Source organism: Tachysurus vachellii, chromosome 12, assembly GCF_030014155.1.
Source record: "Tachysurus vachellii isolate PV-2020 chromosome 12, HZAU_Pvac_v1, whole genome shotgun sequence".
NCBI lineage: Eukaryota > Metazoa > Chordata > Actinopteri > Siluriformes > Bagridae > Tachysurus > Tachysurus vachellii.
In genome coordinates this window covers 19,296,785-19,312,269 of record NC_083471.1, presented here as the reverse complement: position 1 = coordinate 19,312,269, position 15,485 = coordinate 19,296,785, and the positions used below count along the sequence as shown (strand labels likewise).

At 35.0% G+C, this 15,485-nt stretch overlaps 1 protein-coding gene across 1 annotated transcript; it reads left to right on the top strand.

Annotated features, from left to right (window-relative positions):
- The first annotated feature begins 9,532 nt into the window (after positions 1-9,532).
- On the top strand, positions 9,533-10,702 carry LOC132854310 (dynein heavy chain-like). Its single transcript, XM_060882603.1, has one exon. The coding sequence runs from the start codon at positions 9,533-9,535 to the stop codon at positions 10,700-10,702; it is 1,170 nt and encodes a 389-aa protein (XP_060738586.1).
- Positions 10,703-15,485: the final 4,783 nt, after the last annotated feature.

Sequence of the window (15,485 nt, the reverse complement as noted above, 5' to 3'; positions counted from 1 at the left end):
CTAGTTTACTTCAGTTCATATTACTTTTATTCATGTAGAGCTTTAACAATAGACACAGTCACAAAGCAGCTTTACAGAAATCAGTATGTAGATTTATATCCCTAGTGAACAAGCCAAATGAGACAGTGATGCAAAGGAAAAAAAAAACTTTGAGATGAAACAAAGAAGAACCCTTGAGAGGAAAATTAAATTCCCAGAATTACCAGAGAGCCACATGCTGGACCCATTAGCACCCTTTACCTGCTATATGATTGGACTTTATTCTAGATCATTTGTAAGGAGCTTTGGATAAAATGATCAACAAATACAGTACAATGTTCCCCCCTTGAGCATTTTCACATTTTTAATCTTGTACAACCTGGAACTTGAATCAAGATTCAGATTTCATAATATGTCTCTCACACACACACGCTCTCTCTCTCTCACACACACACACACACACACACACACACACACACATTATTATTATTATTATTATTATTTTCACTCCTTTGATTTAATACAGGGGGGCACGGTGGCTTAGTGGTTAGCACGTTCGCCTCACACCTCCAGGGTCGGGGTTTGATTCCCGCCTCCGCCTTGTGTGTGTGGAGTTTGCATGTTCTCCCCGTGCCTCGGGGGTTTCCTCCGGGTACTCCGGTTTCCTCCTCCGGTCCAAAGACATGCATAGTAGGTTGATTGGCATCTCTGGAAAAATTGTCCCTAGTGTGTGATTGCGTGAGTGAATGAGTGTGTGTGTGCCCTGCAATGGGTTGGCACTCCATCCAGGGTGTATCCTGCCTTGATGCCCAATGATGCCTGAGATAGGCACAGGCTCCCCGTGACCTGAGGTAGTTTGGATAAGCGGTAGAAGATGAATGAATGAATGATTTAATATAATCCTAAACCAATTGAAAGAAGTTGCTGGTTATTTATTGCATGTTCAATTATCCATGATTATATAAAATGTATTTATGTTGTGTTAACAAATAAAAAAGCAGATTTGTTGTTTGTGTAAGTATTCTCCTCCTAGGTAGTACTTGGTGAAGTACTCTATTGGGCTATGTTTTTTTTTATTAAATTTGCACATATGGAGCCTTATAAATCTTTGCCCATTTATCTTGCCAAAACAATACTCAAGCTCTGTTACATTAAATGGAGACAATTGGTAAATGGTAAAGTGCCGCAGATTGAGCAGATTGTGCTTTGACTGTGCCATTTTAACGTCAGTGGTATTAGCTTTGAACACTACTGAAATGCAATACTTGCAGAGGAGCATGTTCTTTTCTAGGATCACCCTAGAAAATGAAACACACCCCCAAAATGTGATGCTACCATCACCGTGTGTTAGTGTAGGAATAGTTTCCTCAGGGTTATGAGTAGTGTTAGGGTTTTGCAAAACATAGTGCTTTGTGCCAAAAAAAGAACAAAAAGTCACACTTAAAGAGCCCAAGATAATCAGGGCATAGCTTTATACAACTATTTTGTTCTTTCCACCCTTCCATAAATTCCCTCTTTGTGTAATTGTCCACTGTCCAGGCTTTGTTTGTTCTGTGAACAGCTTATCTAATCTGAGACGTGGATCATTACAGCTCCTTCAGAGCTAACCTTGACCTCTTGGTTGTTTCTGTGACTAATCCCATCCTTATTGAGTCACTAACCTTTGATAGATGGTCTTGTCTAGACAGTGTAATGGGGTTTTTTTAATCTTGGTGCTAAAAGTTTAGTATTTATGTCACCAAACCTGGTTCTTACTTTTTAAGAAATTGGACTTGTACTTCATGATGATTTGTTTAGATATGCATTTTAACAAACTCTGGGGCTTTCCAGGAAAAGGTTGAAGAACATTAATTGCACACATGTGGACTCCATTCAACTAATTGTGTGATTTCTATCTAGAGCTGCTTGCACTAAAACTAATATAGATACTATACAGGAATTGGGGTGAATACTTTTACTATCCAGTGACAACTTTTACATAAAATGTATACTATTTTCCCCATTCATGAATATATTTTGTAGATGAATGAATACATAAGGGAATACATAATGGATGAATACTTATTTATGGTTGTGTATCAAATTAATTTCAATGTCAGTCTATTCTTTTTGATTCTGCATTACTATAAGTTATGAGGTAAATCAGATTAATCAAAATAATTAACTTATTTAGATTAACCAACTCAAGAGGGACCTCTGCAAGATTAATTGCACGGTTCTTAGTTTAGAATCATTACTATAGTTTATATGTAATAGACAGAACACACGATTTTGGGAGTCTGATCTATAACATGCAATACACTTGCGCCATCTAGTCTCAGATATGAGCATTGCAAGCAATCTGGACTTTTGGAAATGTGATGATCCCGTCAAAAGGCAAGGAACAGAAAATAACTGAAGAATATCAACGGTATACAAAATAAGATAAATTTGTTATATTTCAGAAAATATCATAAAATCTATTTTATATATTTAATATTTAATTAAATTAAATTATTTTTATTTATTTTTTGAAAATATCATACAAAATATATTTTATAATAATTTGTTACATTCCTGAAAATATCAATAGAATATAAAATGATAACTATAAAAAAAGAACTAAAATGTTACTGAATTAATCATTATAAATGGTTCCATAAGCCCTTTTGGATGTAATATATATGTTTCTCCACTGTTAGACATAGCAGAGAGATTCTTAAGCATTTTTAACCCATAACTTTATTTATTTATTTACTTTATTATTTATTTATAAATTTATGTTTAATTTATGATTCACATTGGATAAATGAATTATCTACTGAAATAACACAAACACTGCAATAGTCACATAAAATATGTGCACTGAATCAGAGCACAGTCCAGAAATGTTTTTAGTTGTTGTTGCCTGTAGAGGGCAGTGGAGGCTCAGTGGTTAAGACTTTGGTTATTTGTGTTAAGTTCAGTTCTTATTAGTTAAGTAAACAATCTATCTATCTATCTATCTATCTATCTATCTATCTATCTATCTATCTATCTATCTATCTATCTATCTATCTATCTATCTATCTATCTGTCTATCTATCTGTCTATCTATCTATCTATCTATCTATCTATCTATCTATCTATCTATCTATCTATCTATCTATCTATCTATCTATCTATCTATATGTGTATATATATAGAACCTTCACTGTCAACTGAATAGCTCAGATGATAACACATCTTATGTTTCTCACAAATGTGAATCTTTGGGCTGGGCTATAATTTATCCAACAGCACAAAGGCATGAGGTTGAGCATAAAACAAACTGACACGAAAGAATGTGTTGACTGAAACATGACTTAACATTTGTTGGTCCAGGAGCCATGGTGTCAGGTTTATTCAGATGTTCAATAAGAGAATTTCATTCTTATCTTCATGCAAGAGCTGAAGTGTTGATGTGTGGGAAGGCGAGAATTTTAATCCTATTAATTAAACCGGAAAGACATAAATTTACCAGGCAGCCTGACATTGTGTCTGTCATCGGACTTTTGCTACTACTCTGATTAGTAGGATAGTGTTCGGTTTAAAGTTTCGCACTCAGCAATTATCCACAATGTCTAGCGGCATCAAAACTGAACATTGAATTTATATGGTTTTATATTTTCAGGTATTTTTATAGATGTATAAGGAAACAGAGCATGAAAATGCAGGCCAACCAGCATAAAGGAGCAGACATGAAAAAGTCTTCTTGATGGATGGCTACTGATGAATCAGAACGCTAAAGCATTTAGATCTGGAGTTCTGAGCATGTCTATATGTAAGAGAAGAACATCCCAAGTGCTCTGAACTGGTATGCAGGTGTGTAATCTTGAACCAAAGTATGTACAAATGTGGATTGTTTGATTCTTGCTGCAACACAGCCGGTGTAGTGTAGCTAGGGGGGAGTTACAGTATGTGAGAAGGGTTCTGGAACATGGGATATATTTTTGAAGTTTACTGTAGCATATGAGACTAGCAAGTAGAGACTAGTAAAGTTGGAAACTAAACACTTTTTCTGCAAACGAGGACAAGATAAGTATAAATCTTACCAGAAACTGTAATTAGAAGAAGTAGGGTAGATTTTGTCACATTAAAGCACAGTAAGATTCACATCCCTGGAGCACAGAGGTTTAAGGGCCTTGCTCAGGGGCAAAAAAGTGGCAGCTTGGCCAGTTTAACCCAGAGCATTCTGCATTCACAAATACACAATGAGCTGCTTTTGAGACAAAAATAGCAGCTTAGCTCCATTGATTTCAACAAGACGTCTAGAAATAACTTGAATAAGTGGAAATTAGAAATCTGGGATAAAAAAAAAAACATTTTTTGTATGAGAGTTTCTGTAATAGGATCTGTGTGGACATCATTTATTCACACAGCACTGTAATTAAGAGTTTATATCAAATCACTTGAGCTTTCTTTTTTAGAGCTTCTTCTTAAACCCCTTTTTCCTCATGACATTTTAGGAACATTATCTTTGTTAGTTTTGCTTGGATGATCTACAGGATAAGAGTCTGTGTGTGAGTGTGTGTGTGTGTGTGAGAGAGAGAGAGAGAGAGCGAGAGAGAGAGCGAGAGAGAGAGCCTGTGTGTGGTCTCCACCACTCAGTTTAATGTTTAATTAATCCAGTTCACAGTTCTTTATAGTTCTGTCCTTTCTCTCATACACACAGTTTCTCTTTCTGTTTTTCTTTGTTAAACACATACTCTCTCTCTCTCTCTCTCTCTCTCTCTCGATTGCTCTCCTGTGTTTCAAGACCTCCTACATAGCATCTGAGAGAAGAGAAGAGGAGAGGAGTGGAGAGGAGAGGAAAGGAGAGGAGAAGAGCAGCGAGGAGAAGAGAAGAGAGAAGAGAAGAGGAGAGGAAAGGAAAGGAAAGGAAAAGAAAGGAGAGGAGAGAAGAGAAGAGACGTGATGTGACGTGATGAGACCAGACAAGAAGAGATGAGAAGAAATCATTGTTGCTAACAAGAAACCATTATTAGTGATGCTTCAGCTACTGACAATGCTGTGGCTCAGTTCACATGATATATATGTACAATGTTTTGTTTTGGATGTTTTTTTAACAAATCAAACTATTCTAATGTCTGAGAGAAAATGTCCTATCAGGCACCACTGAACTTCGATAGTTAATGAACTGTAAATTACTTTATATTAAAAGTGTAAAACATAGAGAACAGTGAAAAGTGTTGATTAAGTTAGCAATTTCCTTATATTGTTTGCAATCTGGTTCCTGCTTCATTTGTCTATTTCCTTATTTCTCCAATTCCTGTACACTCCTGTCTTTTCCAGCAGTAATTATTATCTGTTGTCTTGTTCGGGCTCACTCTCTTGTGTATAGATCCTAATGGAAGGTTTTTTCTCCCCTGCATTTTGTAGTTTTCTTAGGTTTACAGTTTCTCTCAATCAGCCCTGTCTAAATTATAACCCCTGTTATAAGTAAACCCTATAGCATATAACCTATAGGCAGAACAGGTGCTTCAATCATACTGTAACAGTAAGATAGCATAACATTAACATACAGTAAGTTTGTGTTAGTCTTGTCTTGACTGAAGATGGATAGCCACCCTTGGCCCACAGTTCCAGGCCTCTGCAACTCTGCATGACACAGTGTTAAAACAACAAGATCAAGTGCAGGCTGAGAGACGACTGAGACACTGAAGTGCTTCACTATCCTTCAGCCCATTAACTCTCCACAGGTGTGATCATTAATCACTGTTGTTTTCACAGCTGGTCGTATCCATGGCTACACAGATACACACGATTGTTTGGGCACCCATATAAAGGTGGGTGTGGTCATAACACACAATGACACAACACACACACTTACATCTTTATGTATGATAGAGTCGTTTTGGCACATTTAGCATATTTTTTGTCTTAAAAAAAAAGCAAATCGAGTCGAATGTGGTTTCTTAGTGGTTAAGTTGTTGACTTAATGCTTGGGAGGTTATGGGTTCAAATCCCAGGTCCACCAAGCTGTCCCTGCTGGGCCCTTATCTCTCAGAGCTTTCACTTGCTCAGATGTATAAAATGAGATAAAATGCAAGTCGATGTATATAAGGGCACCTTTCCAAATGCTGTAAATGAATCTGTCATTTTATTTCCCTTTTTTTGTTGTTATTAACATAATAACAGTTTTCGGAACATGATAATGTTTTACGAGAATAAAATGACACCAAGTTATGCACATATCCATAACTCAATTTATATTGACTCTATCCCCAGTCCCATCTGAGGTCAAACAGTCCCATAGCATGATGCTGCCCTTGCTGTCCTTTGGTTTATACAAGGTTTTGTTAATCTTATCAAATTATGCCTAAAATATTGTAACCTGGTCTCATAAAACATTGTTAGGGATGATTTAGGAAGGCTTTAATACAATTTTTTTTGTCCCCAATCCTAGCCCATATGTGAAAAATAGGAGAGATTGTTGTCACATGCAGGGAGTAACACGGATTTGCCAGAGATTCCTGCAGCTTCTAACTCTATTTTCACTTGACCAGCCTCTCTGGTCCCTGGTAAGTTTCATCTTGTCCTTATGTTAGTTTTGGAGGGACATCCTGTTCTTATTAATGCCAGTATGGGGCTCAGTTTTCTTTTATTGTTAATGATGGCTTTCATAATGTTTTAGAAATTCTTTGGTATACCTCTTCTGATTGATAGCTTTCAATGTTAATCTATTACATGCTTTTCTTAGGCATTTCTGTTGATAGTCATGCAATAGTCATTTAAACCATTACAATTACATACAATTTATATAGTATAAGAATAAAACTGTATTTGATGAATTTACACTTTAACACAGATTAAACTAAATAAATGTCTTATAGCGTCAAAAGACACGGAGCACAAGGGCACTAAAAACATATATTTCTTTATAGGAATAATACAAGAAGGATGTCTTGATAGTAGGACAGGAATGATGGAGCTGGTGATGGTGTGCCATCTGTCAGAACAGCCATATTTTAGAGTTGAGAGGATATAAAGTCTTCATGTATTTAAAATGCATGAACCAAATAATCTGTATTTATGTATTTCAGGAACGATTTTCTTTCTTGTGGTATTTGGTAAGTTATAGTCCTACTATAGTACCATTCAGTTTTCCATTTGTTTCTTTATTACGGGTCATGGGCCAGGAAAGAAAACAAGAGAGGAAAGCCAAGAGTTAAGTCAGGCAAAACCTGAGAAAAGTTCTCAAATATGAACAAATCATGACAGCTTTATTTCTTTTGGAAGTGTTCACTGATAAATGAACCACAAAATGATTATGTGTTAATTATAAATCTTTCCATATTTATGAAAGAGCCTTTAACTTAAAATGGGCATTTCATAATAATATAATAATTCATAAGCCATGAGTTTACTAAAATTATTTTACCACCTTGATTTAAGAGCTTTGTATTTAATTCTAACACCTGATAAATGTATGTTAAAAAATAGTTCTGTAACCACCAAACAGGGTGGATGAGAAAATTATGAATGTTGGATGAAATTCTTTTTATAAATGGCTGACGTTTGTGATTTTCTTTAATCTAATATTTATTTTTGATAAATGAAAGAGAACAGCTTGTCAGAATAAATGTTTTAATGCAGTCTCATACATCCTGATGTCTTTAGTATGTCAAATCCTTTACAAATCAAATTCATCTTTAAAAATAAAAGCACCCAAAGATAACAGGTGCACTCAGTTTGCTTTCATAAGCAGTGAAGTAAAAGGAAATTGAGGAAATTAGAGGTGATTTTGAGTGAAGTGGCCTCCAATATGAATGAAGCCCACATAGTTCCTGAATACCTTTTTTCCAGCAGGTTGGCACGGATGAGTGGTGCTACCCAGCAGGTATGAATCAGGGATAAACCCCTCCAGTTCTTGTCACGACAATACGCACCCCCTTCATTACACCCACCTCCCATGTCCACACACATATAGGAGAGAGTGTGTGTGGGTGTGTGTGTGGATGTGTGTATGCCTCTGGCAATACTTGTTAAAACAGGAGAATGGGTCTTCTTCTAGTTTTCAAGGTGTGTAATGAACCTACGGCATGTAAATATTTTTATATATTGATGTTCATTTTATAAGACAAGATGAGATAAGGCTTTATCCGTCCCAAGGCGATATTTGATTTTTCCAGCAGCATGCATAAAAGATAAGGCAAAAATGCAAAGAAATATTGAAAACTTAAATAAAGAAAAAATCAATAAAGACAAAAATAGCATGGAAAGTCAGTAAATAGTAAACTATTCATATGTACAACAGTATCATATAAATCTACAACTATACTTAGGTGCAAGAAGTATAGAATATTGGGTTACAGTTCACTTAAGATAAAAGGGTTATTCAGTGATGTGAGAATAAAACACACAATACACACTTTTCTTTATTACATTTATTATTCATTCTAACGGGAGGATCATGAAGCTGTTACAAGGTTGCAATGGACTTGCATTTATATTTTGTGTATTGTATTTATATATTTCCTACTGTATCTATATATACTGTATATAAGCATGTATACCAACTATTTGGGTACAGACACTAGAAAAAAAATCAGAAGTTTCTCAATTTTATTTAAAGACAAATCAACAGAAAATAGTTTTTGACATGAAGCTCTCAGATTTGACATCAGGCATGTACGTATGACAGCTAACAGATACTGACAGCTTACAGATGAACAATACAGGCAGAAGATTATTTTTACAAGGAGGGTGAAGGAGGGTGATGGCAGTTAGAGGCTATAGTGAATTAGGGAACATTTATAACACATTTAGAAAGGGAAATGTAAATGTCACCCTATTTCTATTTGTACACATTTTTATACATTTCAGCCTATTTCTGCAAATTTCAGCCTATTTCTATTTTTATACATTACCATTTCTATATATTTCTATTTTTTAAATGATTTATCCCTCAATCATTTTAGTTTTAAAGGTAGATAGTTACATGACAAAAAACATGTAGCTTTTGCACTTAAGTGCTTGATGAGGCCTGACGCTGACTCCCAGATCAGAGAACACACCACTTGAGCGTCTTTCCTTTATTCAATTAAATCCATTCTGCCTCCTTCAGTGGTTCCAGTATCCTGACCCAGTGTCTCGGCTAATGCGATCAGACACTGCTTTACTGAAGTCCATAAAATCTTGTCATGCTGCTTCACATAAAACAGCAAACCAGCATGTGCAAGCCAGAACTGAGCATTCTTAAAAAAGTTCTTCCAGGAGGTCAATTCAGCTTTCTTTCATTTCCTGCCTTGAGCAAGGGTGTGGAGGTTAAATAGAAAAAGTCGTGTACAAGAGGATTGTTGAATTTTAGTGAATAAATAAACACGTTTCATTGTAAACAATTTAATCATAAACACTGAACACTGAACCTTTATAAAGAAATGCTTCAAGATTTATAAAAAGCTTATTTCAAAACGTCTGAGGTGACATTAGCGAATTAAATAAAAGATGGTGGTGGCATTAAATATCATTATAGTTACTGTAAATGTCTTATTATTTTATCTTGCATGACCATAACCATAAAAATATGATTCAGTATGTAGACTATAAGAATATGATTCAGTATGAGTATCATATGAGTGTGATTCAGTATGAGTATCATATGAATGTGATTCGGTATGAGTATCATATAAGTGTGATTCAGTATGAGTATCATATGAATGTGATTCGGTATGAGTATCATATAAGTGTGATTCAGTATGAGTATCATATAAGTGTGATTCAGTATGAGTATCATATAAGTGTGATTCAGTATGAGTATCATATAAGTGTGATTCAGTATGAGTATCATATAAGTGTGATTCAGTATGAGTATCATATGGGTGTGATTCAGTATGAGTATCATATAAGTGTGATTCAGTATGAGTATCATATAAGTGTGATTCAGTATGAGTATCATATGAGTGTGATTCAGTATGAGTATCATATGAATGTGATTCGGTATGAGTATCATATAAGTGTGATTCAGTATGAGTATCATATGAATGTGATTCGGTATGAGTATCATATAAGTGTGATTCAGTATGAGTATCATATAAGTGTGATTCAGTATGAGTATCATATAAGTGTGATTCAGTATGAGTATCATATAAGTGTGATTCAGTATGAGTATCATATAAGTGTGATTCAGTATGAGTATCATATGGGTGTGATTCAGTATGAGTATCATATAAGTGTGATTCAGTATGAGTATCATATAAGTGTGATTCAGTATGAGTATCATATAAGTGTGATTCAGTATGAGTATCATATAAGTGTGATTCAGTATGAGTATCATATGGGTGTGATTCAGTATGAGTATCATATAAGTGTGATTCAGTATGAGTATCATATAAGTGTGATTCAGTATGAGTATCATATGGGTGTGATTCAGTATGAGTATCATATAAGTGTGATTCAGTATGAGTATCATATGAATGTGATTCGGTATGAGTATCATATAAGTGTGATTCAGTATGAGTATCATATGAATGTGATTCAGTATGAGTATCATATGAATGTGATTCAGTATGAGTATCGTATAAATGTGATTCAGTATGAGTATCGTATAAATGTGATTCAGTATGAGTATTGTATGAATGTGATTCAGAATGAAGACCACAAGAATGTGATTCAGTATGAGTATCGTATAAATGTGATTCAGTATGAGTATTGTATGAATTTGATTCAGTATGAATACCTTTTGAAATCAATTCAGTATGACTATCACACAATTTTGATTTAGTATAAGTATCATAAGAATGTGATTCAGAATGAAGACCACAAGAATGTGATTCAGTATGAGTATCGTATGAATGTGATTCAGTATGAGTATCGTATGAATGTGATTCAGTATGAGTATTGTATGAATGTGATTCAGTATGAATACCTTTTGAAATTGATTCAATATGACTATTACACACTTGTGATTCAGTATAAGCATCATAAGAATGTGATTCTGTATGAGTATCATATGAATGAGACTCAGTAAATAGGTACTGAATCTAACAAGAGAAACTAACAACTTGGAGATATAAAAATATACACTACAAGAACTCTGACATGTCACAGTGGAAATATGTGAATTCATTGAGTAATCCAGCGGATTTAACATCTAGAGGAGTGAAGGTGGATTCATTCCTACAAAACAGTATGTGGCTTTATGGTCCTAGATTTCTTGTCCAGCCGCTAGAAGAGTGGCCAGTAGAGCCTACATATCCTGAAATTAAAGGAAGTGTTTTGGTAAACCAGATAGAAGTCAAGGAAGAATCTGACTCCTTATCACACTTCTTTAATTTCAGGATCATTAGACATCATCACCTCTTTATATGTAGGATATTCATTTATCAACAATCATCTGTTTCACAGATGTTTCTTCATAATCACAAAATAGTGAACAAATTCAAATGACATCAGTTTGCATGGCTGGTGCATCAGTTTGCATGGCTCTCCCTTTCTAAATGCAATACAATATTTTCTTGTATCTTCAGGCTTTGCAATTTTATGTTTGCCTCCAGCCTGGTTTCATCTCATCAGCTTTGGGATCCTATTAGTCACACTGTAGCCCTAAAAAAGAAATTAGAAATTTAAGCCCTGTTGTGATCTGTTACTTAAGTTATAGTCCAAATACCACCAGATAAAAGAAATGGCACTTACAGTGCATGGAGGCTGTGTCAGCTTTTTTTGTATTTTTTTAGTAGCTCTTCCAATGTACTGTAGAGAGACAGTATACTTTTTAAGAGTTTAACCTTTAATCTGTTCAGCTTTAGGCCTATGTTTGAGGCTCTTGCTTGAAAATGACATGCTCAGTTTAAAATGAGTATATCTTAAAAACTATAAGGTGTATTTGAATAATTTTGCTACTTAAAATAAGTATATATTTTACCAGGTCAGAGTAAGAGAAGATGGAACACAAAAATAAAATAAAATCAAATAAACAAAAAATACCTGGTTGTAATAAAAATGTGATTTTTTTTTTGTTTACTACAAAAGTTCTTTGTAATATTATAGTGGAGCTTCTTCCCGTACTTCTAGTTTGCTGCAAATGTAGATACATTCAGGCTTTGTATGCTTAAGAAAAGGATTTATAATTCCTGTCCTGGCTCGGATGGAAGAGCACATTTGGCAGAACCTTGTCCAACATTATATTTTCAGAGACAAAACCATTTATAATCATAAAAATTTGTATTTATCTTAGAATTTTACTCAGCAATTGAACAAAAATTGTAAGCGGTAAGGCAAAGGTCAAGAACAGTCCTGTAAAAGTCAAATTTGTTTTTTTTCAACATTTCCTGAAATTATAGATATTTTCTTATTGTGTTAAAGCCAGTGGAAAAACACTAATTCCCCTCAATATGATGGAACAAATTAAACAGCCAAGCTTTTAAGACCTAAATTTGATATTCAACGCTTTTATGAAGCCACAATACATACTTATTGCTTTTATTGCTGTATAAACTATGATGTTACCTTGTAATTTGATGGTTACACACATAGCAATTAGGTGACCTTAGCTATGCTTTGGCTTTGTTTGTTTGCATATTTATGTAACGAGTTCTGCTTCTCCAAAAAGACCAGTGTGTAATTTTCACTGGGTGTGGGATTTTTTTTTTTTTTTTCAAGACTCTAAAAAAGCAACACTAGACCATGATTCATGTGGGTTAAAGTAGTGGGACTAATGACTTTTTCTTATAACAAAGTCAGCATTAGAAAGTTATTGGCTTCCTGATACTCTGATGTCTGTGTACAGTCATGATAACATAAAAAAGATCCACTAAAGGCCAAATTAATCCGATAATTATGTACGTACTTACTTCTGTGGTCAGTCAGTACTTTTAAGTTCTGTGCTGTGACTCAAAGTTTGAGTTCTGTTTGGATTAACTCCAAAAAGCCACTGCTAAGGATTTACAGTAGTCTCAACTGTCCTTTGCTATAGTGTTGGAAATAGTATATTGATACTTTTGTTTTTGGATATCCAATGCATATCCATTTTAATCCATTTCCACAAATAATCTGTAGATTTTCATAATCTTTAGACATTGTATATATTTAAATATTTACTATGTATTCATAAGCATTAACAGAGATATGTTTAAAGCATGATCCAACTTTGTTCAAATTTGATTTTATAGTCAGCATTCGTGTGTATGTCAGCTTCATACTAAATTTACAGAAATCATATCAAATACATAGAAAATGAATTTATATGAAAATGTATGAACCCTGAACCAAACCTTAACTGTGTATTTCCCAGGTAAAAGAGACTAGAAGACTTGAGTGTTGTCTAATAGTAACCCAAATGAGGATGAGGTTTCCTTTTGAATCTGGTTCCTCTCAAAGTTTCTTCCTCTTCCATCTAAGGGAGATTTTCCTTGCCACAGTTGCCTCAGTCACCTCAGGCTTGTTCATTTGTCAATACAAACACATTTAAATGTAAGTTTTGTATAATTATATATCTTTGTATAACATTTTGTTTCTTGTGTTCTGTAAAGCTGCTTTGACACAATGTCCACTGTTAAAAGTGCTATACAAACACATTTGAATTGAATTGAATGAATAATAAGCAGTTAATGAGTAAGGAGGGTTTTAGTCATAGAAACATCCATGTGACAAAGGGTAAGTCTCAATGTAACACTACCGCCACCATGCTTCACTGTGGGGATGGTGCTGTGAGGGTGATGGTCTGTGTTGGGTTTCCGCCACATGTAGAACACAATCAGTTTTGATCTCATCAGATCACAGAATCTTTTCCACATGTTTTCTGGGTCCACAACATAGTCTTTTTGCCAAACTCCAAATAGTATTCTTAAAATATCCTCATCACGAATGGTGCTTTCACTGGTGGTGGTGCTTATCCCCCAACTCCTGTAATGTTATCCTGTAATCTGTTTGAACTTTTTACTCAAAGCTAATTTATCAAAATACCTATAAGCGTATGAGCATGAGCATTTATTCCTATGGTGGATTATGAGCTCCATGTCCCAGCATGTCTCTACAACATCCCCGTCCTTGCTCCATCTCACATGTGTAATAACTCCCATTATTTATAAGACAATTTCCTTGCCTTAGTTCCCAGTATATTTCCACATCCACATCCGTGTTTATTCCTAATTATTGATTTGATTGTACATATAAGCTCTAGTTTATGACCATCTCAATACTGTAACTAATTACTCTAATTACTAGTTCCTAATCTGTGTTCGTGTCTTGTTTACATCTTTTCACTCGTAACTCTGTTTTGTATTTGTTTTGCACTGTGTTTAATAAACCTCCCACAATGTGTGAGAACAGATGACTTGTCGCGTGAGATCCGCCTTTTTATTGTGAAGCCCACTCCATCCTCTGCTTTAGACACATCACAAGGTACCTTGGTTCCCATGAAACCCCCTGCCTTGTCTTCGTGTCTTGCTTAATCACAGCCCCACAGCTGCTCTGTAATTCCTGCAGTCAGTTAACATTTAATACATCATGATCCTGATCCTTCCTGACCTCCTGAAGGCACTTGTCACTTTGTGTAGTTTTTATATAATATTGATACCTTTCTCTATTCTGTTATCCGCACTGACATTCTCAGAAAACGTCATGATGATTAACGAATGGAAATGTCATTGGTTTAATATGCCGTATGTTATTGTATGTTAGAGAAGTATTGTATATTACAGGAGCTTCTTCCTGTAGGTCGGTTTACAGCTGGACTTTTGCACAATTTTTAACAATATATAAATACGACATGTCCATATTCACTACAGAATGTGACAACTATCTCTCATCAGAAAGGTTAATTAGTGTAAAACGTGTGCCAATTCAAAAATGCTGTGGTGATTCCAAAAAAAAAAAAAACAACAATTATGGCTTTCAGGGAAGTTTTACTGATTTTGTTCTCCTCAGATAAAAAAAATCTGCATTTTTTTCCCACTTCTTTGTTTCAATCTAAAATTTGTTTGTAAGATTGTTATTTATCGCAATTTCAGTGATCCAAACAGATACATTCTCCTTTTCCGCTTTCATCCCTGATCCCTGACGCTCGGTGAGAACTTCCTGCTATCTGTAACTTTGCATATTCCTGGATTTTGTTCCCTGGTTCTCACTGCTGATTTGTCCTTATTTATTTTTATTGATGCGCAAAGACTGGACATGCTTATTTTTACACCAAACAATATACCAATCTAAATGTAATCAAACCTGTCTATATTTTAAGCGGATCATGTCTGAGTATATCTCTCTAACAGGGTGTGTTTGCAGTCCTTGGGGTTGTGCTCTCTTCTCCTCGAAACCCTCCATCCGTCTACCATGTGCACACAGACGGGCAGGTGGCCTCTCATTGTGTGTGAGGCCCCAGCGCTCCTCATCAACCTATGCACTGATCGCAGTAATGGCCTTTAAGTACACCTCCATTACAGCTCTAAATGAGGTCTCCTGTGGGCCTACAGTGCACTCTTAGGCTGCCAAAACATGAAGCAAAGCCTCTGGAAAAACTTTACAGTAATTGCCTGAAAAAAAAAAAGCTGAACTAGGAAAAGGGTCGTTAA

What these genes read in the sequence shown, in the direction of transcription:
- LOC132854310 (XM_060882603.1), top strand. Translation starts at nt 9,533, where the DNA reads ATGATTCAGTATGAGTATCATATGAGTGTGATTCAGTATGAGTATCAT.